General features: G+C 46.4%; 3 protein-coding genes across 3 annotated transcripts; 2 read left to right on the forward strand and 1 right to left on the reverse strand.

The window, feature by feature from the left end:
• Positions 1 to 17,619: 17,619 nt before the first annotated feature.
• On the forward strand, positions 17,620 to 19,546 carry PtA15_17A249 (uncharacterized protein; the record flags this gene model as incomplete). Its single annotated transcript, XM_053164345.1, has 2 exons — positions 17,620 to 17,805; positions 17,936 to 19,546. 2 exons carry the CDS (start codon positions 17,620 to 17,622, stop codon positions 19,544 to 19,546), a joined length of 1,797 nt encoding a protein of 598 aa, XP_053028322.1.
• A 1,813-nt stretch (positions 19,547 to 21,359) lies between these two features.
• PtA15_17A250 (uncharacterized protein) lies at positions 21,360 to 22,914 on the forward strand (the record flags this gene model as incomplete). Its single annotated transcript, XM_053164347.1, is given in 2 exon segments — positions 21,360 to 22,757; positions 22,771 to 22,914. 2 exon segments carry the CDS (start codon positions 21,360 to 21,362, stop codon positions 22,912 to 22,914), a joined length of 1,542 nt encoding a protein of 513 aa, XP_053028323.1.
• A 765-nt stretch (positions 22,915 to 23,679) lies between these two features.
• Positions 23,680 to 25,115, reverse strand: PtA15_17A251 (uncharacterized protein; the record flags this gene model as incomplete). The annotated part of the gene is made up of 2 exons (XM_053164348.1): positions 23,680 to 24,621; positions 24,711 to 25,115. 2 exons carry the CDS (start codon positions 25,113 to 25,115, stop codon positions 23,680 to 23,682), a joined length of 1,347 nt encoding a protein of 448 aa, XP_053028324.1.
• Between the last annotated feature and the right edge of the window lie 2,724 nt (positions 25,116 to 27,839).

The following is a 27,839-nucleotide window of genomic DNA, read 5'->3' on the forward strand; positions in this document are numbered from 1 at the left end:
CATAAGAGACGGGAGCTGACAGTGCCAAAGATGCTTACAATATTGCCGGAGGCATATCTCATAATGGCGGACGCACTACATATTCAGAGTCAACAGTGCAAGAGCTACGCTACCAAAGCGGCAGCGTAGCAAAAGCGTAGCGGTTTTAGCCTTGCTTCGCTAAGCTTTTGGTAGCGGACTTGGCGCTTCGCTATTCACTACATTTTTTAAGGGGAAAAAATTAAAGAAAATAGCGCGCTTTTTTTAGCGCAGAGTAGCGGCAATTCGCTATGCTTCTCGCTATAGTAGCGGAAAAAACGCTACTGTAGCAATTTTGCTGCGCTACCATAGCACCATTCAAACATCAATACTGCACATCATAAAATGATGGAGGATTGATGTTTTTGTACTATTTCTGGCATTTTCCACCAAAAGGCAGAGATGCCCGCTACGCTTTTGGCACAAAAGCGACCCGGTTCGCTACGCTTTTGGCGCTAAAAAGCGCTATTAGCGCCAAAAAGCGTCAATTTTTCCGCTGCTTTATACTGTAGCAAAGCGGCAAAAAAAGCGCTTTGCTACGCGCAGGCCAAAACTGCAGTAGCGGTTCTGGCGCTTCGCTACCGCTCAAAGTAGCGATTTTCCGCTAGCGCTACCGCTATTCTGGATCCAGAGTAGCGTGTTTCCGCTTCGCTACACAAAAGCGCCGCTTTTCGTAGCAAAGCGTAGCTCTTGCAGTTTTGTCAGAGTGCCGGACACACTTTTGATAGTGGCGGAAGCACTTTTGACGGTGGCGGACGCACCTTTGATAGTGGCAGACGCAGCACAGCGCGTGCTCTTTTGCGCCCTGCGTGCTTAGCGTTAGCGCAATTGCGCCTATCTGTGTTAACGCTACACTAAAATCTAAAATGTATCTGTGCTAAAGCTACGCTAAAAGCGAAAATAGCTTTGCACCCTGTGCATGTAGCATCAGCACAGATGCGCGCGATTCCAATAACGCTACGCTAAAAAAGAGCGCATTTGCGCTGCGCTGCACTACACTAACAGCTATGGTTAGCGTAGCTGACCCACTTTTGGGCCTTTTCAAACTCATCTGGGGCCTTTGGGCCGCAGAAAAGCTTGCATTGAGCCATTATTCAAATTTATTCAAATATTTGAGCTTAAATTTGCCTGGGAATTATTTGACTCGAATCAAATACAAATATGAATACTCAAATCAATTCAATTCAATGTGCTAGTCTTTGAATCAAGGGACTTGCCAATTTTTGAGCAGCAGCATCACAGCAGCCTCACAAGTGCTAGAAGCTCACTTGGGGGCATAATTGGTCGGCCACAACCTGTTGGGCCAACTGGAAGGAGGGGAGGCTTCACCAGAGGGGCTTAATCAACTAGCCCTCAATATAAAAAGGATTGAAGCAGCTGACCTAACAACACATTTGCGCAAAAAACAGCGGTCAGCTGTCCGTACAAGATGTGTTAGCAGCTCAAATTGTTTTGCTTAGATATTTGAATCTGCAGAATTGAACGGCTTGGCAGCAGTTTGAACCAGGTTCCAGTTCAACTTGGCAAGCTGTGTAAATTTCGAACAGCTTGGTAGCAGGTTGGACCAGGTTCCAGTGGAACTTGGCAAGCTGTGTAAATTAAGTTTTCTTTTTTAAAATGCTTTCATATTTTAAGGGGCTTGATTAATCAACTCCCAAAAATTGAGTCTTGGAAAAACAACTCCCAAACTTTGAAAAAATAGCTCCCATTTCTGTATTTACGTTGCTGGGACCAAATCTCACCCACTGGAGCTCCTGGAACACTATGCTAAACAAGCCATGTGGGGCATGGTGTGATTCGTGTCTATGAGCCTGCATCTGCAAGGCTTGATTGGTCATCTACAAATGTTTTCCCGGAAAAATCCAGGAAAAATACCAGAAAGAGATTTCAGTCTGTATTTCCTGGAATGAAGTCAAAACTTTTTTCACTTTGCTCCAATGTGAACCTTTTTTTGGGGGTTTGGCTTTAACCCAAAATTTAATTGGAATGATTCTGGTCCTTTGAACATACCAGAAGCATTCCAATTGGTTTTTAGTCCTTTGACCATACCAGAATGATTCCAATCGGTTTTTGGTTTTTTTTACCATCCAATAAATTTACTGGATGGAAACTTTGAAACATCAAACGTGATGTAACCGCCTGCGGGTGCCATGTACGGGTACAGGTGTCTTGAAAAACACTGCGGGTACCTGGGTCTACTTGGCGATCTCTAACAAAGTAGTGGTTGGGTTTCTAAGATAGCCCAATGGCTACAATGGCTGGCCTAAGCCGGCCCTGGAAAAGGGTACAGGAGTTTCCAGGTGTTCACTCCAAACCAGAATGGAGTGCAGGGATGTGCGCTCCAAAAAAGACCTGGTTTTGGAGTGAACCACATCCCAATCCAAAAATATGGGAGTGGTCACAGGTTCATGCCTTTTGTGGTGTGCCTAAAGCCCAACCCTTTCCTAAAACAGGGCTTTCTTGGGAGTCAGCGCTACTGTTTTTTTTTTATACAACATACCCATAACTTTTTTCCCATGCACTGCATGCATCTCCAAAGGGGGGACTTGCGCCCAACCTCGCAAAACAGTAGGCAGAAGAAGTGTGTTTTTGACAAACTTAGTGAGGTCCGTTGATTGGACTCCGAGGCGCACAAGCGCTGCTGCGAAGCGACCCTCCAAAGGAGGGACTTACGCCCTATCTCGCAAAAAGCAGCAGAAATCCCATTTGGCTAGGGAAAACTTTCAAAAAATTCAACTCAGGTAAAAGCTATTGAAAATCCGAGCAGACAGAATTGTCTGCCTATATCTTCCCTTCCACCTGCCACCTTCATGAGGCAGTGGCTCTCTAGTTCCGCCTTTGAATCAAAAAATGGAAATCAGGAAGTTGTGAGTGCTCTTAACACAGGTCCTCAGGTAAATCCATACTTTGTTAACTTCAAAAAAATGTCTTTTTTTCCTAACCACCTGACACATGCTTTGACAGACAAATACAAGATTTCATAAGGTGAATCAATTGATTTTTTAAATGATGTCAGACAGTCACCCAATGTGTGTGATTATCAAGAAGTTGGAGTGCAGCAGTTGGGTTTCAGAAAAACATGTGCTGAAACATCTGCTACCGCTTGCAAGAAGGCAGTCAAACATCTTGTCTTGGATAATTATTTAAAAATCAGGTGTGGGTGTTAAAAATATAAAAAGAATGAGAGCAGAGACAACAGTGGGCCGCTACGCTAAACTTTGATATTTTAGCCCTAACATTTAGTGTAGCGGCAAAAAGTGCTGGCCTTTTTTGAATAGCTTTAGTGCGCTGTTTGTTTAGCGTTAGCGCTACACTTCAGCTGCTACGCTGCGCTATGTTGTGCTAAGGTGCTTTTAGCGGGAAAAAAGGCCTTTTTTTTTCCTCAAAAAGCGCTGTAGCGCAGCGGAACTCTCTTTTGCGCCCTGCGTGCTTAGTGTTAGTGCCATTGCGCGAATCTGCGCTAATGATACGCTAAAATCTAAAATAGCTTTGCACCCTGTGCGCGTAGCGTTAGCGCAGATGCGCGCAATTGCGCTAACACTACGCTAAAAAATAGTGCATTTGTGCTGCGCTACGCTACACTAACAGCTATGATTAGCATAGCTGACCCACTGTTGGCAGAAAGCCATGCTTCTTGCACATCTTTTGGGGAAGCTCACTTGGCCTCAAATATGTTTGTGTAGCTGCTACAAAACAAAACATGACAAAAGGTCAAAATCACACTTATTAAAGATGGCACTTTGCACCTGGGTACCCGTGGCGGGTGCGGGTACCTACTGGTATTGGACACCAGCAACTGTTTCTGGGTACCTGCTCCTGAAAGCAGGTACCCGCAAACGGGTAGCGGGTACCTGATTCCATTCCTAACACTTCTGATGCCTACTGTTTTGCAAGGGGGGTGAGGGCCTGTACCATAGCGGGTTAAAAAACTGTTTTTCCGTCTAAAATCATTTTTTTGTGCAAAAAACAGGTTTTGCCAAAAAAATGTGTACCACAGCAACTGCTTTTTGGAACATCCAGAAAACAGTTTTCCCCAAAAACAGGTCTGACCCTGTTTCTACTCCCCTATCACCCTCCATCATCTCATTACTCTGAGACCAGAGCAATCCAGAAATCAATTTTCTTGTTGTCTCGGAGGAGTCATCCCTCCCCTCAGGACGCTCTATTATAGCATACAACTGGATGGGTGCAAGTCAAACAAAGAGATTTCACTACAATTGAATTGGACCAAGGAAAAAAAGATTCCTTCATCTCTCTTCTTTTTCCTTGGACCGGTGTAGTGTGTGGGGCCTGTTCCTATGCCAAAAGCGTTAGTGCAGCAGTTTTGGTATTGTCCAGTTACATACAAACTAAAGTCATTACAAGAGGAGGATGTGTATAGTGTACAGAAAGGTATTTCAGGTAGCAAGGGTAGTATTCCATGGGGGGTGACGAAAGAGTAGTTATGTAGGAGGGAGGAAGGAAGGTGTCAGGAGAGGCTTTGACCCCCAACATCTGTGATGGAAGGAGTTAGCAATGGATCAGGCAGCTGTGTGCAGGGTGCATGGAAGAAGGGGTAAGGAGGCTTGGTTGCACAGCAACACATGCCATCATGCATGCAAATGCTGTGTAGCTGAGTGCTGCCTGTAGCGTAAATCCCTTATTGTTTGTATGTTTGGTGCAGCATATGCAGGTAGATAAGGTGTACAAGGAGCGTCTCCTGCAGCATAAATTCCTTGTTGTTTGTACAGTTAGTACAGCATATGCAGGTAGATAAGATGTACAGGGAGCGTCTCCTGCAGCATAAATCCCTCATTTTTTGTACATGCATGATAGTGCTGTGCAATTGAGATTCTCTGCAGCAATAATCCCTCACAAGGAGCTCCTCTGGAGCAAAGATCCCTCATTCTTCAATATATAAGGAGGCCTTTTCCCCCCTTCCTGAGATCTTTTTCCCCATCAGCCTACAGAGGTTTGGTCACAAGTGGTTAGTTAGTTTAGTTAAAATCAGCCTTTGGAGGCTTGGTCACATATGGTAGTTTAGTTAGTATTGCGGTCATTAATGGTAGTAGCGGTTAGTCTAAGTAGTATAGAAGCGGAGTAGTGAATTTGTGCGTCAGAAGTAGTAGAACAAACCAGAACTCAACAAAAAATTCGATTTTGACAGCTTATAATTAGTAACAGTAGATTATTTAAATTCACAATTGTGTGCAACAACAGCCTTGTAGTAGAGTTATACCCACTCAATTATATTGACCACGCGTGCAGAAGTTTGAAACAGATTTACTAGCTTATTGAATTGAGTGATCTAGGTCTGACAGAGATTACTATATGAAAGTAAGATCTATCTTGGAATCAGCCACATCTTTATAAATATTGATTACAAGACTCTTAGTTATTTGCATAGTATTATTAGAGGGGCAGGTCTTTCAAACCACCTGTAAGTTGTAATAGCTTTTCAACCTATTAGCAATTTATTTCCCCCTCAGAGGATATTCCACCAAATTACATTTAGTGTCCCACACGAGTCCCAACACCATTCCTCATCTTCACTTGGACAGCTCTGTAGTATTGATCCAAGAATAATTCACTGTTCTCTCAAAAAAGAACTTGATTGTTCCAAGAGAAAAAAGAACTCCGTCATTCCTAGAGGAACAAGAAATCAAGTCCTCCCATAGGAAGGAGGGGGGACCAACCCTTGGGTTCCTCCTCCTTCCCTCCCCTTTGAAATATGTATACAGTTAAATCAATCCTACAGGAAAGAGGAGGAGATTATATGTTGATCATCCCATTGCCTCCAACCACAGGAGCAACAATGGGCCACTACGCTACGCTACGCTACGGGCCAATATCTGTTAGTGTATCCGTGGTTATTTGGCGAGACAATTGGGGTATTGTTATCCCCAATTATAGCCCAATACACTAACAGTTAGTGTATCCAAAGTTTCTCATTGAAGATCTTGGGTATTGTTATCCAGAATACACTCAAAATACACTAACAGGTAGTGTATTTCTTTTGGATAACCAACATTTCCCTGAAAGTTAGTGTATTAGAGTTAGGATAAAAATCTTCTGCACTACAGTATCTGTTATTTCATGGTTTTTAGCCTCTAGAAAATGATTTTCAAAACATCATGTCCCAGATTTATTTTTTTTGTAACACAAAACCAACTTTACTACCAGAAATATCAATACACTGAAAGTAATTTTATCATTAATTGCAGAGATAAACCAACAGTTATTGTATTCGTTATCAGGAATAACAACAGATAACAATCATGAAACTAGGATTTGGTTATTGTTAACCTGGCATATTTCAGCTACACTAACAATACAATAACAGCCAAAAAGAATAACATCAAAAAGATGTATTGTTATTGCAATAAAATCAAGGATAACAGTATTATTTGTGTAGTGCAGTGGAAAAAACTAACAATACACTACACTAACAATACAGTTAGTGTATCAGCCCACTGTTGACAGGATGAGGGAGTTCATCTTGGACTAATGGGTCTAAGAGGACTTGATTTCAGGCCTCCTCCCTCTTGGACCTGTCTGAATATTTGTCAAGGTTGCAAAGATTGTCTGAGGTGTTCATGAGTAGGGAAGGCAACACAATGAACCCTTCCCTGTTCATGAAGATGTGCAAGCACACCTAAGATTGTCTTTGGGTGTCACAATGAGCCTTTCCCTATTCATGAAGATTTTCCAGGGTACCAAAGATTGTCTGAGGTGTTCATGAGTAGGGAAAGCACAACAATGACCCCTTCCCCACTCATGAAGAGTTGCAAGTGTACCAAAGATTGTCTTTGGGTTTTATGATGATCAAGATGGATGGCAGAGGAGCACCGGTGGGCAGATAAGTTACCCATCTGGGTAACGCTGCCCGTAAAGTAACTAATTATCTTATGTTATCACCTTTTTACGGATAACTGGGGGAGCAAGTACATTACCCAATTTAAATATTGGGGTAATGCAGGACCATTCACGATAATGGGTGTTGTAACTGTACTAGGCAGCTGTTATCAAGGGCACTGGATAATCTGGCAGGGGTCAGTATGGTTCCTGCTTCCTCTGCTTCCCTCCGCATTTTTTGTATCCCTGCTGTGTAACCCATTCCCAGCTCATTTTTTGAGCCCCAGTGTGGCATACGGAAATGTGAAAAATCAAAATTTCTTGCTAATACATATAATTAACCATAATAGGCCTCAAGATCCCATCAAATTAACCCCAGGAATGGATTCTACGGCCAATGTCACCCTGAGGCTTCACTGGAGCCCCGCTGGATTAGAAGTTACACCTCTTTGGACCCCACCAAACACCCATCAAATGTTCAACACACCCAGTCACCAGCCTGTCACTAGCCCCAATCAAGAATCACAGCATAATGCTTATACATATCACATGATACAAACATACATCTCCCTGTCAGACTACTCTTCTATTTCCATACTATGACATCATCTTACACTGCGTCTGCAGCTTCAGACTTCATTTACGCGCTCATTGCATCTGTATGGCACTTCATGCAGCCTACTGTCATTACTGTCACTTTCATGTGGCAGCACTGCAGCCTAATGACATCATTTATGTACCCCTGACATGTTATGACATCATTGGTACATATTATGACATCATTTGTACCTACTTTGTGAAGCCCCGTGCGCCTTGCGGGGTTCACAAGGCCACACGGGCCATGACACCTGAAGAAGACTGTAGTTCAACCTGTACTTCTTGCCCCATCTAGCCCGGCAGAGACTCCGACCCCTACATTCTCTCTGCTTGGGCTAGGTAAGCCTTTCCCTTTCTCTCTCTCCCTCTCTTTCTCCTTCTCCTCTCTTGCTCTTGTACATAGATTAAAGGAGAGACTCCAACCCCTACATTCGCTCTGCTTGGGCTAGCCACGCAATCCAAGCTCCCCAACCGTTGGTTCTAGAACCGTTAGGCCTCCAAGCCCGTCCCACTGCACCTCTCCAGCCTCCAAACAGTGAAGGGTCTCCCAACCCTTACATACTTCCACCAGCTAAAATGCCTCATACATCCTGTCTAGAATAGTTGAAACCCTAACCCAGGATCCCCCCTCAGAGGGGGGGCTAAAATATCTCACATTTGTCTATAAAAGGAGCTCCTCCTCCACCCAGTTCTCTGCTCCTCAGCTCAGTACCCACCAGTTATTTACATACCACCCTCACACTTACCCTTACCACCATTGAGCCCTTATATTTGCAAACAACCACTGAACTCACTCTCAATTCTTGCATAACTTACAAACCGTTATATTGGGAATCAAACTGTTATACTGTGTCAATCAAACAAACTCATCTTGAGCCAACCACTCCTATCACTTCATTAAAACTTGCCAAGCGTACCTTGGTGGGTCTTGTTGTCTGAAACCAAGTTTAAGTTACAGGTGCAGTAATCACTGCACTGGTACTACGGGCCTTGAAAAATCACAAAGAAAATTCAGTTACAGTATGTTATGCTACTTGCCTAAAGGGGTCACATTATCCAAAATGAAGCAAATTGGATATTGAAAAAAAATACAATATCCAAAATGACCCCTATGACATATTGTAACATATCTGCCGACCACTGGGAGGAGGAATCAAAAGTGATGCTTGTGGTACACATTATTGAAATCTGTTTTTCCAAATGTGAGTTTTTTGAAAAATCAGAAAAGCACAAAAAAAATTGTTTTCTCTGCACAAGAAAAACAGAATTCATATGATACAGGCCCTCAGTCCCTCTCACTTTACAACAGCACTTGTGCACCTCTGATTGAGGGACTTAGCTAAGTTTGTGTTTTTGACCTTTTGTCATGTTTTGTTCTGTAGCAGCTTCACAAACGTACTTGAGGCCAAATGAGCTACCCCAAAAGACGTGCAAAAAGCATGGCTCTCTGCTTACATTTTTTATACTTTTAACACCCAAACCTGATTTTTAAACAATTATCCAACACAAGACTTCTTGTAAGTGCTAGCAGATGTTTTAGTGCATGTTTTTCTGCAACCTGACAGCACCTTCTTGATAATCACACACATTGGGTTGTTTATTTGTATTTTTCTGTCAGACTTGAGGGATGTGTACATAAGACCATCTTTGGCATGTGTCAAAGTATGGATTTACCCAAAGGACCTGTGTTAAGAGCGCTCACAAATTCCTGATTTCCCTTTTCGGGCTCAAAGGCGGACACCACTGTCTCAGGGAGATGACAGTTGGAAGGGCAGATGTAGGCGGACAACTTTGTCTGCTCAGATTTTTGATAGCTTTTACATACCTGAGTCAAGATATAAATTGGGTTGGAGTTTTTGAAATTTTTCCCCAGCCAAATGTGATTTCTGCTGCCTACTAGGACTTCCCTTCGATTTACACGGCCGTGTAAAGTCAGATCTGGCACTTGTAAAGCCAGATCTGACTCACCTTGTAATTTTTAGCTTTAGAAGCTTTTCCGCAGGCTTGAGATGCCAGAATACCTGCCAGATTTACTGTTATGAGCCGTGAGGACGCGCCATAGCTTACCCCAGGGACATGTTACATTGTACTCACATGTCACAGTTCCCATAGTCATAGGGGAGCCGGGAAGGGATCATCAGCCCTTCCTCATTCAGCAATCTACATACTCAAGTACACAAGACCCAGACAGTGCCTTCTTCCCCATCACAACCATTACATATTGCTGAATCACTATACGGGGGACAAGGCTAGAACCAAACAGACCAGACGACAGAACCAGAAACCAATAAACCGACCGAACTAGAAAACCAACCGAACCAGAATCCAGAAAACCAGAACAACACCAACCCCATGGCTGACAAAGTCGAAGCACTACGCCTTAGGGTTGACCAACTCGCGACCACGATCCAGGAAGAAAGGGCCCTGCGACAACGAGCCGAAGCTGAGCTAGCGGAGACTAGAGCTGGACTAGTCGCCCCCGTCGCCGTACCCATTGTCCCACCTATGGCTCCGGAGCAACAACAAGGCCCACTACCGAACCCAGCAGGGGCCCCAGTGAAAGGACCCAAAGTTGGAGTCCCAGACAAGTTTGACGGCACGCGCGGCGCGAAGGCCGAAGTCTACGTGACTCAGGTGGGCCTCTACGTCCTATCAAACCCTCAGATGTTTCCCGACGATCGGAGCCAGGTCATCTTTTCCATATCTTATTTGACCGGCCAAGCGAGTACGTGGGCTCAACCCTTTACGACGAGAATCTTCGCAGGCCAGCCAGTCACTTACATGGAGTTCGCCACGGCGTTCCAAATGATGTTCTACGACACCAAACAACGGCCGAGGGCGGAGAAGGCGCTCCGGGCGTTGAAGCAAACGAAATCAGTATCCCATTACACGTTTCAATTCAACCAGCACGCAACCGACACGGGGTGGGAGAAGTCGACCTTGATGAGCCAGTATCAACAAGGGCTCAAGAAGGATGTCCGCCTCGCGCTGTTCCTCGCTTGCGTTCAGTTCAGAGAGCTTGTTGACCTCAGCAATCTGGTAACAAAATAAACGGTGCCGACCCGACCTATCCCGACCCCTCCCCAACCACGGCCGCCGATCCGAACGCCATGGATCTCTCGGCGCTACGGGGACACCTTTCGGGGAAGGATAAGGCTGAGATGATGAAGGCGGGACTATGCTTTCACTGCGGCAAACGAGGCCACATAGCAAGGGAATGCCCAAAGAAAATGAAGGGGAAAGGCAAAGCGGCGGCCCGGATTGCGGAGTTGAAGGAAGAGGTTCGACGTCTGACGGCGGACACGGGAACGAGTGGCGGTGCAGGTCGAGCGGAGGGCTCAAAAAATGGCGCTGCTCGGGAGTGAAGGTTGTGCCTCCCCCGAGCAGCAGAGATCTTGTATTAGCTGAGTTTGGAACAAGTAGCATTATCACGTCTAATGCTACCGACCCCCGGATGTTCCTCTCCTTAGCAATCAAACCAGTACATTTTCTCTTAGCCACAACCCCCTGCGCCACATTCCTTGTCGACTCAGGAGCCACACACAATGTCGTGAGCAACAAGTTCATTCTTAAGACGGAGCTACAGTGCAGGCCCTCGTCCACCGTGAGAACGATATTGGGGTTTGATGGATCAACCAGCCAAACCTCGCGTGAAATCAACCTGATCATCGATAACAAACTGACACCAACTACCTTTATTGTCACCAAACTGAAAGACTCATACGATGGCATCCTGGGAATACCCTGGATCCGTCGGTACAGACACCTCATCAACTGGAAGGATCGTCGTATTCGCACACCACTTCCAACCACCAACTTGGGCCACATCGCGACCGCGGAGGCGGTTTCGTCTTATCCAAAAAAAACCTCCAGCGACGGGGAGGAGCCCGTAGGGAGGCAAGCGAGGATAATTGACGAGGGGGTGCGCACTACGTGCGGGATAACACCCCCGCAATGTGAGTCCACTTCCCTCCACTCCATATCCCCGTTGTTAAGTACAACTGGCAAGCGGTTACATCCATTAGAACCGCAGGCCAAAGGAACACCAGTCTCCATGCCACCGCCGGGCCTCATTGCAACCGCAGATGCGGTTTTGTCTTGTCCGAAAAAACCCTCCAGCGACAGGGAGGAGCCCGTAGGGAGGCAAGCGAGGACAATTGACGAGGGGGTGCGCACTTTGTGCGGTATGACACCCCCGCGATGTGAGTCCATTAACCCCAAATGTCTAGTCATTTTGTTAAGTACAACTGGCAAGCGGATACACCTGTTGAAACCCCAGATTGACGGAACGTCAACTCCTACAACACCACCCGGCCCCATCGCAACCGCCGACGCGGTTTTGTCTTATCCGAAAGAAACCTCCAGCGACGGGGAGGAGCCCGTAGGGAGGCAAGCGAGGATAATTGAAGAGGGGGTGCGCACTTTGTGCGGGATAACACCCCCGCGATGTGAGTCCATTACCCTTCCACGCCCATATGAGATGTTAGGGACAACTGGCAAGCGGGTACCTCTTCCAGAACCCTTAGATTCGACAGATGTCTGTGCAGCCAAGACTTCCTGGTCCAAGTCAGCGCACCTTGCGGCCCAAGCAAAGAAGACGGTACCGACAAAAACGGCCAAAGAGCTGGTACCGCGCTGCTATCACCGGTACCTTGAGATGTTCCGAAAGAAGGATGCCCAAAGACTCCCACCCCGACGCAAGTACGATTTCAAGGTCGATCTTGTGCCGGGTGCGGTTCCCAAAGCCAGTTGTATTATCCCCTTATCCCCAGCGGAGAATGAGGCCCTGGACAGGTTGATCAGAGAAGGACTCAAGCACGGCACCATCAGGCGGACGACCTCGCCTTGGGCAGCTCCTGTCCTGTTTACGGGGAAGAAGGACAGCAACTTGCGGCCGTGCTTTGACTACAGGAAGTTGAATGCCGTCACAGTGAAAAATAGATACCCGCTACCACTTACTATGGACCTAGTCGATAGTCTCCTCGACACGGACACTTTTACAAAGCTGGATCTGCGGAACGCTTACGGAAATTTAAGAGTAGCCGAAGGGGACGAAGATAAACTTGCATTCATTTGTAAGGCAGGCCAGTTTGCACCATTAACAATGCCTTTTGGCCCGACTGGAGCTCCCGGATTTTTTCAATACTTTATTCAAGATATCCTGCTCGGGCGCATCGGAGTGGACACCGCGGCCTATTTGGACGACATTATGATTTACACCCAAAAGGGGTCCGACCACAAGGAAGCAGTCAGTAGTATCCTGGAAATACTGAGCAAGCACACGCTCTGGTTGAAACCAGAAAAATGCGAATTCTCACGGACTGAAGTGGAATACCTAGGGCTACTGATATTGTGTAACCGACTGCGTATGGATCCCACAAAGGTCCGAGCCATGACGGATTGGCCGAGGCCCGTCAATGTGACCGAGCTGCAACGATTCATTGGGTTCGCGAACTTCTATAGGAGGTTCATCGACCACTTCTCAAGTACCACCCGGCCCCTCCACGACCTGACCAGAGCAAGGACCCAATTCATCTGGGACGAGAAGTGTCAAATGGCGTTCGAATCACTGAAAACGGCTTTCACCACAGCGCCTGTTCTGAAGATCACCAATCCGTATCAAGCATTTGTACTGGAGTGCGATTGTTCTGACTTCGCACTAGGAGCGGTACTGTCGCAAGTATGCGACAAAGACCATGAACTTCACCCAGTTGCGTATTTGTCCCGATCCCTCATCCAGGCCAAACGTAATTATGAAATATTCAATAAGGAACTTTTGGCAATAGTAGCTTCATTTAAGGAATGGTGTCATTATTTGGAAGGCAACCCCAACAGACTCAAGGCAATCGTCTACACCGATCACCGCAACTTAGAAAGCTTTATGACAACAAAAAAGCTAACGCGCCAGCAAGCACGATGGGCGGAGATAATGGGATGTTTTGATTTCGACATTGTGTTCAGACCCGGCGGGCAATCAACAAAACCTGATGCACTATCACGACGCCCGGACTTAGCGCCGCCGCAAGAAGATAAGCTTGCATTCGGCCAGCTGCTCCGGCCGGATAATATCACACCAGAGACGTTCGCGGAGGTGGCCAAGATTGATGAATGGTTCCTCGATGAGTCCGTTGAACTGGACAATGCCAGCCGTTGGTTCGAGATCGATATCCTGGGAATTGCCGAGGTAAAAGGGGAGGGACAGGTCATGTCAGACAAAGAGCTGATAAGTCTTATCCGTGAGGCTACACAAACCGACAAGAAACTGACCAAAGTAATTGATGCATGTCAACATGAACCAGCCAACCAGGGGCGGGAATCTCCCGGCTTGTCGGTTCACGACGGTGTCCTGTACGACAAAGGGGTCGTTCAAGTTCCGGCCGATGACTTCATCAAGACTGAGATTCTACGCAGTCATCACAACTGTCGACTGGCGGGACATCCGGGAAGATTCAAGACGCTATCTTTAGTCCGCCGCTGCTTCAACTGGCCAGGGGCAAAGAAATTCGTCAACAGATACTTTGATGGATGTGGATTGTGCCAGAGAGTCAAACCTTCAACACAGAAGCCTTTCGGAACTCTTACACCGTTACCTATACCGGCAGGCCCATGGACCGACATCACTTACGATCTAATCACTGACCTACCATTGTCAAACAACTACGACAGTATATTGACAGTGGTAGATTGACTGACTAAAATGTGCCATTTCGTGGCCTGTTGGAAGGACATGACGGCGGAAGGTCTGGCGGATCTAATGCTCAGGAACGTATGGTGGCTACATGGCACGCCCAAAACTATCGTATCAGACAGGGGCAGTATTTTCTTGTCACAAGTGACACGGGAGCTGAGCAAACAACTAGGAATTCGGCTATGTCCGTCAACTGCATACCACCCTCGCACTGATGGCCAATCAGAAATTGTTAACAAAGCGGTCGAGCAGTTTTTACAACACTTTGTTGGGTACCAGCAAGACGATTGGGAATCTCTATTGGCAATGGCGGAATTCTCCTACAACAACAACACTCATGTATCAACCGGCATTTCAACTTTCCGGGCGAACTACGGATTTGATTTGACTTATGGCGGGATACCTTCAGCAGACCAGTGTGTGCCAGTCGTGGAGGAACGATTGCGGAAGATCGGGCAAGTCCAAGAAGAGTTGAAGGCAGCCCTTGAGGAGGCGCAGACAACAATGAAGGCCCAGTTCAACAAAGGCGTCAGAGAAACACCAGACTGGAAACCAGGAGACGTGGTATGGTTGAACAGCAAGCACATATCCACGACACGGCCAAGCCCAAAACTATCACACAAATGGCTAGGACCATTTTTTATTTCTGACCGAATATCACCATTGGTGTATAAGCTGACACTCCCTCTTTCAATGCGGGGAGTACACCCTGTATTCCACGTATCAGTCCTTAGAAAACACCAGCCAGATACAATTACTGGACGCGGTACGGAAAAGCCAACAGCGGTCGTTGTAGAAGGGGAGGAGGAATGGGAGGTGGACGAGGTCTTGGACTGCAGGCGTAGAGGGAAGAGGATTGAATACCTCATTGTGTGGAAGGGCTACGGACCGGAGGACAACTCTTGGGAGCCGGAGGGAAATCTGGACCATTGTAAGGAACTACTCGAGGGGTTTTCGCGGAGGTTTCCGGGGGCGGCGCAACGGCACAAGAGGAAGAGGAGGTTTAGATGATGGGTTAAGCTTTTTTACCCACGTGGTTTTTTTAATGCTACCCAGGAGAGGACGCAGAGCCGGGGGCTTGGGCGTTAAGGGCAGGGTAATGTTATGAGCCGTGAGGACGCGCCATAGCTTACCCCAGGGACATGTTACATTGTACTCACATGTCACAGTTCCCATAGTCATAGGGGAGCCGGGAGGGGATCATCAGCCCTTCCTCATTCAGCAATCTACATACTCAAGTACACGAGACCCAGACAGTGCCTTCTTCCCCATCACGACCATTACATTTACAACCCTCTAGATACCTGGTATAGACCGGCCATCAAGAGGATTCAACCCTCTTGATGCCCGGTATAGACCGGCCATCGAGAGTACGCAACCCTCTAGATGCCCGGTCGAGACCGGTCATCAAGAGTACACAACCCTCTCAATGGTCGGTATAGACCGGTCATCAATCACTCGATGACCGGCCTGTCCCTCGAGAGGACACATCCCTCTTGATGGCCGGTACAGACCGGTCATTGAGAGTATAGACCCCTCTTGATGCCCGGTACGGACCGGTCATTGAGAGGGTACAGTGTCCTCTTGATGCCCGGTACAGATGTGTCCCCTCTACCAGTAATCGAGAGGACACATGCCTCTTGACAACCGGTGGGTAGGACATCAAGAGGACACAACGCCGGTCATCAAGAGGACTCAAGCCTCTCGATGGCCGGTACAGATGTACCCCCTCGATGACCGGCACAGACACCAGGAAAAAAAAATAGTCACTTGATGGCAAGTGACATGATGCAGCTTTGGTTTCTGCTCCAGAGCTACTCCAGCGCTGCTCCAAGTCTGCTCCACCAGCACTTGTAGAGCTTGCAGGACTGCACCAGAGCACTCAATGTGGCACAGTCAGCTGATCCTAATTTTTTCCCAGGAACAGCTGATGCTCATCATAAGCTGAGCAGTAGGCATTGACTGAGCCTGGGCCAAAGCTGAGCATTGGCTGAGCCTGGGCCACAGCTGAGCATTGGATATTCCAAGCCTGAAACAAATCCAAGTGTCAGCTGGACCAAGAATATTCCAAATCTGAGCATCAGCTTAGCCAACAATGGTCCAAAGCTGAGCATCATCTTGGAAAAGGCTTGTGCAGAGCTTAGGATCAGCTGGGACAATACTGTTCCAAAGATTAACACCAGCTGGGCCAAAAATTTTCAAAAGCTGAGCATCAGCTGATCCAATGCTGGTACAAAGCTGAGCATTGGCTGAGCCAAGGCTGTTCCAAAGCTGAGTATCAGATTTTTTGAGACTATTCAAAAGATTAATATCACCTGAGCCAAGGCTGTTCCACAGCTGAGCATCAGCTGAGCCAAGGCTGGTCCACAGCTGAGCATCAGCTGAGCCAAGGCTGGTCCACAGCTGAGCATCAGCTGAGCCAAGGCTGGTCCACAGCTGAGCATCAGCTGAGCCAAGGTTGGTCCACAGCTGAGCATCAGCTGAGCCAAGGCTGGTCCACAGCTGAGCATTATCTTAGCCAAGGTTGGTCCACAGCTGAGCATCAGCTGAGCCAAGGCTGGTCCACAGATGAGCATAAGCTGTTACAGGAGTGGTCAGACTCAGAATCTGAGCATTGGCTGGGCCGAGATTTATCCAAAGCTGAAAATCAGCTGAGCCAATACTGGTCCAAAGCTGAGCATTGGCTGGGCCAATGATAGTCCTAATCTGAGTCTAAGCTGAGCCATGACTGGAATAAAGCTGAAAATAAGCTGGATCAGGACTGGTTCTGATCTGGGCAACAAAGCTGAGCATGAGCTGGGCACCAAAGCTGAGCATAAGCTGGGAGCTAAAGCTGAGTATGAGCTGACCAGAAATGGGGACCAGTGGTGCCCAGCAAAAACTGAGGATCTCCTGTGGAAATTCTTAAACTGGTTAGATGGTGGGCAGATGGTGGGTAGCCTGCTGGAGCTGGCATGATGTCACTTGTCATCAAGTGACTATTTTTTTTTTCCTGGTGAGATCTGCCAGAGGGTGGTGCCCTCTCTACCGGCCATCAAGAGGGATGTGTCCTCTCGAGGTACAGGCCGGTCATTGAGTGGGCTATGTCCTCGCGATGACCGGTCTATACCGGCCATCGAGAGGGTTGTGTACTCTTGATGGCCGGTCTCGACCGGGCATCTAGAGGGCTGCGTACTCTCGATGGCCGGTCTGTACCGGGCATCGAGAGGGTTGAGTCCCCTCAACGATTGGTCTGTACCGGGCATCGAGAGGGATGTTCTGGTTTGATCTAGCCGCTGAAAAGTGCGTGTAAAACCAGGGTGTAAAAATCTGGCTTTACAAGTGCCAAATCTGCCTTTACACGGCCGTGTAAATCGAAGGGAAGTCCTCCACTGTTTTGCGAGGTAGGGTGTCTCTCCTTCGGATGGTTGCCTCGCGCGCCTCCGAATCCGATCGAGGGACCAAGTTCGCTCCTGCTCGCTATCCCGACCAGAACAAAAAACATGTCCTCAAGCCCATCCCACCAGAACCCACCAGCAGCCTACCTACTTCGTCCTATTACTTCTCCTCACATCGAGAAATTGAGCGAGGAAACCCTGCTCGAAATCCTCTCATATCTTTCGGTCAGCGAACTCCTAACAGCCTCCCGGATCTCCCAAAGGTTTAATCGACTATGTGATGAACCTCAAGTATGCGGTGCTTCGTTTTCTCTTCTGTTTTCATTTGGGGGGCCTCCTCAGCCCCATGGGATACTACGAAGTGCCATCTTTGCTAAATACCGAATGCATGACTTCTTTCTCGATCCATCGACAAACGTAGCTATGGCGAAGGATTTACCACTCTCTGTTCACTGTTGATAGACTCAAGCACCCCTTTTCACCGGCGCTCGATCAAAGATTGCGTGGTTCAATAGAATCCAGATCTTCCAGGATTCCGCTGGATCGAAAAGGGAAACGGAAGCTTTCGGAAGCTACGATTGATGGACAATCGCACCTTGGCCATACTTGGAAGACTCTCTGTCGAATCAGCTTGAATTGGAGACGGGGATCTGCAGGATTGACTCGTATCACGCCAGTCATCGATCAATCTGACAGCCCCTCTACTTCCTCTCAAGCTCTGACAACCAATGTTCTTCATCGATCTCAAGATTCGAAAAACCCAACACCCAACACGATTGTCCGATTCCATCGCTCCCTTCTATTCATCGCTCGCAAATCCAGGTCTTCTGAGTCTCTCCCAACTGTTTACGTCTACAATCTTCAGAATGATTTCAATCACCAACAACAGAAGAAATCAGTCCTAGTTGGGAACCTTTCACCCACTGAGGAAGCTCAAGACACTTCCCTGCTTGTTGGACAGGGAGTGACTGAAATCAGCATTGACGAATCATGCGACGGCAATTCCGATACTCCCCAAACTGTGAAAACTACTGTCCTGATATCAGTGTTTTACACCACCGGACTGTTTACTCTTTATGAGATTAACCTGCCCAGCGTCGCACTAGATACCGCCTATCCAGCGGCACTCGATTTTCAAGAGGTCGGATCATTTCAGCCGTCTATGACAACCAAATCATCTAGTTCTTCCAAGATTAATCATGAAATAGTTGAGATAGCCAAGTTTCACTTCCCCTTGCTGGTCACTTGTTCAGTGGACTTTCATCTAAAGTTTTTCCGCTTATCCTGGTCATCAACAACAGCTCAATCGAAAAGGAGACTGCAGATCGTCAAACTACCCTTGGACATGCAGAATCATAGCTGTTATTGGCCGCTGTCACTCAACCTGAAGCGCTCGGAACCGTTGAGCGAGCGATTTCAGATGACGATTGCGTATCCGATGCCGTTTTATCCTTCGGCATGGACGGTGGGGATGCAAGAGTTTGACTTTGAAATCACTACTTCCCGATCCTCGACATCATCATCATCGTTACAAATGAACACCAATCGATTTATCACCGCCTTGCAGCATCCCCAAGATAAAGACCGCCGACCGATGGCCGGGCTGAGCTTGGGTGAGATCGTGATCGGGATACAGCAAGCAGCAGAGAACGTGATTGTTGGTCGTTCAGACAACACGATTGACTGTTTCCGACTGGCGCCTGTTTCTGAGAACTCCGCCGATCCAAGGAAAAAGCGGCTGTTGTGCTCGAAAACTCTTTTTGGCCATACGTCTCGGATCGGCTCGATATCTGTTGACGAAAGTGGCCGGTGTGTGAGTGGGGCGATGGATGGAGTGAAGGTATGGGAAGGCTCGGAAGCCGTCGATGTCCGCTCGGTCGAGTCCCCTACCTCTGCGGTCGAAACTCGAAGGGTAGGTTGGATCGGATCAGACTCGGAAAAAATCGTTAGTCTCTGGATCTGGGAAGACCTCGATTCGCATGGTAAAACCGCCAGACTCAATGAAGAAGTCAGAGTCCTTAGTTTCATCTAATCTTTAGGGTCTTGAGCAAGTCCACCAAATGTTATTCATCGCAGGGTCGGCCCAAGACACTTTCAAAAGCCACGTCCAATCAATTCACCCTCCATTTCAATTGCCCATCAGCATTTCTCGTTCTCTCTCCTTGCAGCCCGTTTTCACTTCTATCTCCTGTAAAACACGTCTTGATAGCCTAGCAATCCCACTGGTGTTGCCCTCTCTGACATAAAACATCTCCCAGTCGGCATTTGAGTTGGTTTTTATAAAAAGAGACAAAAAAAATTTCTCTTCTGCACAATAAACTTGTGCCAAGCTTTTACAAGGTCTTGAGCGTCGTCAGAAACAACACGGTGGAAACATGAGCATTCTGCGATTTTCTTTTTCAGTTTACCCGATTGTTAACCTCTCAACGTTAGAAATGCTGTATGTGTACAGGTTCCAATCATGAGGATGTACTTAATCCAAAACATCATCGCATGTACACACGTTCCTACACAAACAGCATTCAGTGCACGTTACACCGATAAGCTCTAGAACAGACTTGCTCCTCCCGGGTACCGGGAATGTGTTCCGTGAAACCGGTGAGGAAAATCACTTTTGCCGAACATTTGCCGAGCCATTCTCGTCGGTCTCACCGCTCCGGTGTCACCCGTTGGAACCACATTCGGGCTCGGGAAGAACCTCGCCCACATACAGAAGCTCCAGCGTCCAATTTTTAGCTTTGTTCATGTTCATCCCAAGCTTCCTTGCATTTCTGCGTTTTTGAATCTTTGTTAACCCAGCCATCACGGTCTGTCGGCTGCCACTCATCCTGAAATGAGGAATAACAACTCCTATGTAAATCCAGAAATATGGGGCTCGCAGTTCCCAACTCCTGGCACAGTCGATGAGTGGCAGAAACGAACGATCCAGGGATGCAAAAAACTGCCAACGGGCATAAGAGTTCCGACAATACCGAGTGATGCATGAGACATTCTTGAGCGCTCAGTATTGACCACATACTCGAGCTCTTACCTCCATTCTGGCCCAAACATTTATACAGCTCTTGCATGTCTGGAATGGATGTCGATGAAACTTATCTTTCAGTCTTTCACTGAACGATTCGACCGGCCGGCAGCGGCCGGCCTCGAGTAGAGCTCGGTGGAGTCTGGCAAACTTAAAAGCTGACTCCGATGCAGCAGTAGGCCCATCACTCATTCCCTTCCTCAAGAGAAGTACAAGTATCTGTTTGCATTTCGTCCACTCAGCTTCACCCAATACCAACTTATTTGGCCTGCTTGAAATGCGTCTCAACATAATCGTTCTCCAAATTGCGTTCAACTTTCTTCATGGCTGGGATATTTCATCTGTCTTTGCTATGCAATTTCGTGGAGGTATGTATTTAATATGGCCAAAATCTCTTTGATTCACTATTATCATGGCTATTAATTATTTCAATCTTGTCGCACGACTAATTATCTCTAATCCATGCTATTCTTGCATCAACATTTTCTTGCCTTCCCCTCCTTTTTTGCTCTTAGACCATGATGTTTAAATGACTTGAACTGACTCTTCTCCTTCCACCTTGTGATCATTTTTGTCGCGATTCTCTCCTCCGGTATTCCACAGCTAGTGATTGGTTAGGCGTGATGCATGACGGTAATGAACCTTTCTTCTTGTTTGATTTATAAGAAAGAATAGACTAATTTGGAGATGTTACTTTCCTTGCTTCTGCGAAATGTGCAACGTACTGGACCCAGGGTAAGAAAAAACAATCCCCTTCCTCTTCTTGTTTGTTTGATCGAACTGAACTACGGCGGAACTTATGCTAAACGTTTCTCTTCGTAAAATGGATCAATTCAGAAGCCAAATTCCCCCAGTCAGAAAGCTTTTGTTGGATCGGGCTCCGCTCGACGCCGATGAGTTCTTAAAATCTTCAAAGGATCGATTTCTCCAATTATGTCAAAAGATTGATGAATCGGTGGAAGAGGGCCACTTGATATATTTTGATGATGGCGAAGCCGATGATCAATGGCAAAGTATGCTCGGAGCTTTAAATGGAATTGTCCCTGAGATGATCGTCTCACGAGGTGGATACGCTTATGTTCGAAATGAACTCACTAGGAGGTTGTGGGACCTCTTGCTCCAGGTGGCTGGTAGTGGTAAACCTAAACCGATATTCTCGCCTATTCACGGCGCCACGAAGCTAGAAGAACTTGTCACGTTTGACAAGAAAGAAGGGGAAGGGGAAATCCTAGGGCTTAGCGCCGCAGATTTAGCCAAGCATAGAGCATCAAGCTTCGACGCCACAAAGCTCGCGAGAGCAATTGAAACTACCAAAAAGGAATTGCGGAATCGACTTAAAAACAACAAGTTTACTACCATCGTTGTGAAATGCGCCCCTACTGGATTAGCTAAGCTGATCGAAGAGGCCAACGCTACAGACAAAGTTGCTATCATTTGGACTGGCTTTATGCATTACGACAAGGAAAACGAACTGTTCAGCCCCAAATTCAACGTCTTCAGAGATCCTGAAGCCTCGATGGCCTTACTAAATCTCAATGTGCCAATAATCCTCCCGACTCCACGACTTCGCAATTCTGAATTGACAGCCATCAGGGCTATCGACGTGGCACGCGTTCTCACAAACCCTTCGTTTGACCTTGTACCCGACCAAGGTTTCGCAAGACTTCATGAGCTAATTGAACCAAAAGGCCTTATTGCGAAGTCGCTTACCCAAAATCAAGATAAATTCCGCGAGTCCAGGATTAATACGTACCTTGAGAGTAAGGATGGCCTTCGGCTTGAGAAATTGAAAGCGCAAAAAGCGAAGGGGCGACTCGGGCAGAAAGAGCAACAGGACTTACAAGACATTGAAAAAAAATTCGCAAAGGATCAAGGACGAATATGGTTCGAAGCAGAAGAAAAAATAAGGAAAGAGAAGCTGGCAGGAAGTATTATTCCCCAAGACACCGCGCCCTTAAGAGACTTCTGCCCGATAGATCATTATGCGCACATCATCCTCAAGAAGTTTTTCGCAGAAAAAAGTGTCAAGGAAGTGCTAACCGCCCGTATCAAGTTGTTCAAAGAAGGTGATGTCTATAAGCTCTCAGTTGCCGCGTCCTCGGGATCCAACTTGTACCTTCCGACTGCCATCGACTCTAGATATCTGAGAGATGATATAGAAGACAGTATCGCTTGGTTGCTCGAAGGTGAACCGCTGATCAGAGAGAAGTACCTCGAAATTGTTAAACTTGAAGCCGCCCGTCGTCAACACAGCATTAAGAGAGGATGACGAGGGCGAAAAGTTGAAAGCGGAAAAGGCTCGGAATCAACAAGCGATATCGACGCTCTCTCCGAGGATACTGGGATGCGGCGGCGACGAAAAAGAAGGCGTCAACTAATATCTCCCTAGGTCCCTCAGCAGCTCTTTCCAACATCAAAAATTTGACATAAAACCATCATAATGTTCGGCTGGGATTTTGCAAGCAGGTCCCAGCCAAAAGTTGTTTATTGTTTGATGTTGATGATTCTCCTACTGCATTGTTTTGATCTTGTATATACATTTTCTTTATTGAAACACCAAGCTTTATTCATACTGTCCCCAACAAATTTTGCCCTGTTCTGAGGCAAATGATTCAATCCTCCATAACAACATGTGATCTCATGTAGCTTGGAAAGATGTGGTTGATTAAGGATTTGAAGGGCAGATGTTCATTTGCGTCTGACAGAGGAATTTTGATTTTTCGAAGAGTGACTGGTTGTTCGGCATGAACTTTGTGTGATTCAGTGCCAACATGAATTGGTGCAATTCCATAGGCTTCCATTGCTGATGGGAGAAAAAACAGAAGCAATTTTGATTTCTCAATGGTTCACATACCAGAGCTGATATAGAACTCTACTGCCACTGCAACACAAATATTGCCCACAGGTAAAAGATGAGTAAAAAAAGTTGCAATGATTATGTAGCTGACATTTTGAACTGATAAAATTGCGAGCAATTGCAATTATACAGAGTGTGCCATCGAATGACCAAGAATTGTCACAAGTATACAGAGAGAAGTACAATTGAGCTTTGGATTTTCGCCGGATCATTGCGCTTGAAAAGTTAAAAAAACATCATAATTAGAGTCAAATAGCAGACAAGACAAACAAAAAACGCTGTGAGATCAAGATGATGGAGCTTGGGCTTCTGACTCCTTCAATGCAGCTTGGCGCTCTTGTCTTCGTTTCAGAGCTTGCTGTTTCAGCATTTCAATCTTAGAATCATCGTTTCGTTTGGCGACCTTTTTCATATTCTCTGTTCTAGACTCTTCCTCCAGTTTGCGTTTCTTGTTTTCCAATTCGATTAGTTGCTGCTGCAACAAGTTGGATTGTCTTTCTCGAGATAGCTTGAGTTTTTCGGCTTGAGTTAAGCCTTCCTCTTCGTCGTCTTCTTCTTTTGTTTTTCCGGAGGCTTCGTTCTCCAATCTCTCCCGTTCTTCTTGAGCTTTTCGTTCGGCTATTGGCAAAGCGAAGCCGATCTTCTTCGGCTGTTGGGGTCCCACAAGCTTTGGTGGTCCAAGATTTAATCCGCCGGTTAGTAATTGTCTATGGTCCACGATGCGCCCTTCGTCGTCTATATCCACCTTTCGCCCCAGCTTTTTACCTATCTCGACTGCCAGTTTGGCTTCGCTTGGTACAGCCTCTGGCTCGGGATCGTATTGTGGTTGAGACGATTGACCGGGATTTTCGGTGGAATTTTTGGCGTTCGAAAGAGCTGCAGAGAGACCCAGGGAGATACTACTTGATGCTTTCTTTGTCGTCGCTGCCGCAGCGGCCACTGCTTTGACGGCCGCCTCGTGTCTCTTCGAATCCTCTTCTAGTATATTCTGATAGAACGTCGTCATCGCTTGTTTATTGGGAGCCTTTTCGGCTTTCAACTTTTCGGCCTCTTCAGCTTCTCTCAATTCTTTTTGTTGTTGTAAATAAGCCGGTGTGACGAATTCGTCTTTATTCGCAAATTCTTGCCCTTCTAACTCTCTTTCGCGCTGGACCAATTTATCTTCCGCTCTAACTCTATCTATTTTCCTCTGCTTGGCTGTTTCGATTAAACCGGATATATATTGTGGCTTGAGTTTCAATGTGCATACATAAACCCATCAGAACGCAAAATTAAAGTGGATCGAAGTTTGAAGATAGGCAACTGCGTTGAACTCACTTTCCTTTCGGCACCTTTCTGATCCTTCTCCGATTTCGCTTTGCTGTCGGCAAGCTTCATCAAATCATAAACTTGGTCGTATTCGAAGATTGTAGAATCTAGTTTGGTGGCTTCTTCTTGGGCAAGTCTTTGTTGTCGTGATAGTTTAGAGCTTGAGATTGGAACGATCGGTATCATTTTACTCGACTTATTTTTCTGACTGGCTTGTGATAGTGATTGTAATTTGTTTTGCTCGCTTTCTTGTTCGTCATCGTCTTCATCATTAAATTGGTTCAAAACAGATTTGGATTTTTGTTTGGTTGCTGGAGGTTTGGAAGCATTGGGTAGTTTGAATCCTGCCGAGGGCGCTGATGTGGAAGTATGCTTTGAGCTCGTTGCGAGTGAAAATTTGATGGATGATGACATTGTGACAAGTGAGGTTAAGTGGTAGCTTCTAGTGTCCTCCGACAAGTGGACAAGGCCGACGGTCGAACCCGGGCATGAGGCGAGCTTAACAAAGCCTCTCAAACGGGGGTCCCGAAGGGACTCTCCGTACACGCCGGGGGTACTTCCTAACTACCAGCCAGCACACAGGGGGAGTGCAAATCACCAGTCATCAAGTGGATTAAGCATTCCTCTTGATGACCGGGAATGTTCTAGTAATCAAGAGGACTAAACAGTCCTCTCAATGACCGGAACTGTCCCAGTCATTGAGACTCAGAGCATTAAACCCTCTTCTCAATGAACAGGTCCATGCCGGTCATCAAGAGGAATATACACTCCTCCTATCAACGACTGGAACAGACCCAGTCATTGAGAGGAGTCTTTAATCTTCTCTCAATGACCTGGGCAAGTAAAGAGCCCAGTCATCAAGAGTGCTCCTCTCAAGAATTAATCCTAGTCTTGATGACCGGGTCTGGTCTGGTCACCAAGAGTTTCTCCTCTTGATGACCAGGACTGTTCTGGTCATCAAGAGGTTTGTTTACTCCTTTGATGACCGTGACTGTTCCGGTCATCAAGAGGTGTGTTTACTCCTCTCAATGACTGGGACTGTTCCAGTCATCAAGGTGTGTTTACTCCTCTCAATGACCGGAACAGTCCTGGTCATGGAGAGGTTTGTTTACTTCTCTCAATGACCGGGACCATTCAAGTCATTGAGAGGAGTGCTTCACTTTATGACCAGTGATTTGCACTCCCCCTGTGTGCTGGCTGGTCATTGGGGGAGTGTGCATGTACTCCGCTCTGGGATCAGCCTGTGCCGGCCATCGGCACGGCAAAGTGATGGGGTATGTACTTCTGCCCCTCAAAATCTGTTTTTGAGGGGCTGTGTACCTGATCCATGGCCTTTTAGCAGGTTGAAAATCCCCAGGGAGGTGCTCCGCTTATTTCTTGTATTTTTTATTATCCTTTTTTTATGTCATGCTGAGGGGTCCAAATACCCTAAGAAAATGGAGGAGGGAAAGAAAAATCCCCTCTGCCTGCTGGCAGAAAAAAAAAGCGGAATTGCAAGCTTTTCATTTACAGTGCCCAAAGCGTTTTGAGCTACCACACACTGTGGCAGGGACTTTGAGTGGACCCTAGCCTAACACAATCCCCTCGTTCCAGGGGCCGGGGGACCGGTGCGCCGGGGGCGCCTCGCAGCTCGCTCTGAAAGAGGTGCCCGGCGGTGTTTCACCCGCCTCCCTCTGAAACGAGGGGCTTGTGTTAAGCTAGGAGTGGACCCCCCTGCAGTGCACAACAAGTTTTTTTCAGTGTGCAAAGTACATCCGTAAAAAATCATAAAAAATTGGGCAGACAACTCCCAAATGTTGGCCAAATTTTGGCTGACAACTCACAAGAATGTTGTAGCCCAAAAAAGGAGCCTGGTAGACGTTAATGGGGATCTGTTCAAGAAATGGTCCCAGCAACATAAACAAACTTTGGGAGCTGTTTTCCAACAAAAGCAGCAGTCATTTTTACAAGCCTCTATATTTATAAGATGAAAGTTAAGGTGCTCAAAGTTGAAATCATAAAATTTTCATTACATAAAATCATAAAATCATAAAACTTTTAAAATCATAAAACTTTTAAACTCATAAATTTTTCAGATGATGATTTTATATGTACCATTTTAGAAATGTTGCTCTAATTTGAGTGTTTGGGTGTACATATTTTATTCACCTCAGAATTTTATGATTTTATGGTGTTATGATTTTATGCAAGTCAACTTTGAACACCCTGAGTCTCTAGATTTTTCTACATAAACATACAATCTAAAGTATTATTATTTTTTACATCTGACACTGCTCCTCTATCCAGCAGCAATGACCAACTCAAAAAAATTACATAGTACCAACAGTGTTTCTTGATGTCCACACCAAAAAAAAGTACACACAAAAACGGAGTGAATTTGTTGGCACAGCTCTGGGCCTGCTCCTAGCTATGAAAGAGCTCAACGAATTCAAGAATCTTTCAAAAATTGGGGGATTTAGGTTACTGTGTTCCACAGGGGCTTTCCTGGGTCCTATTTCTGCTGAAAATCAGTCACATAAATCTGCTAAGACCCGCAGAACTCTGCTTGTTGTTGGGCTTTTTGGGTTCCCCCAGGCCAAAGTTGCCTCAAGCAGACACACAAAGATGTATGAATCAACCAAACAAAGCTATTCCCCAGCCCCCCCATGTATGCATTTTGCTGGAATCTTGGATTTATGGTTACCTCACCTCTTCAGGGGCTTTCCAGGGTCCTGTTGGGACCAAGCAGGAGTAAATTTACCCTTTGCTAATCCTGTGAGTAAGCCTTTGTCAGAATTCTGGCCATCTTATTGCTCACAGTCTCATTTCTCTTTTCCATCACTGAATAGTGATGCTCAACCCCCCCCCCCCCCCATCCAACTCATCTTTTTCCATCACTAGTGTGTGATGTATCTCCAGTCCATCAATAATATTTGATGTTATAATTCCATTACTAGTTGTAATGTCTCCTCCATTCCATTGACAAGTGTTAATGTCTCCTTCCATATGTTAAGTTTACTTTAGCATATGTCTATTGTTTTTCCTTCCATCTCATGTGAGATTTTTTGTCTATTTTAGTCTCCTAGGCCCCCTTTGGATCTTGCAAGGGGGCTCTCTAGTTGTGACTGCATACAGCAGATCCAAAATTGCTTGCGACTT

The sequence above is a fragment of the Puccinia triticina genome, chromosome 17A (genome assembly GCF_026914185.1).
Source record: "Puccinia triticina chromosome 17A, complete sequence".
Classification (NCBI taxonomy): Eukaryota; Fungi; Basidiomycota; class Pucciniomycetes; order Pucciniales; family Pucciniaceae; genus Puccinia; species Puccinia triticina.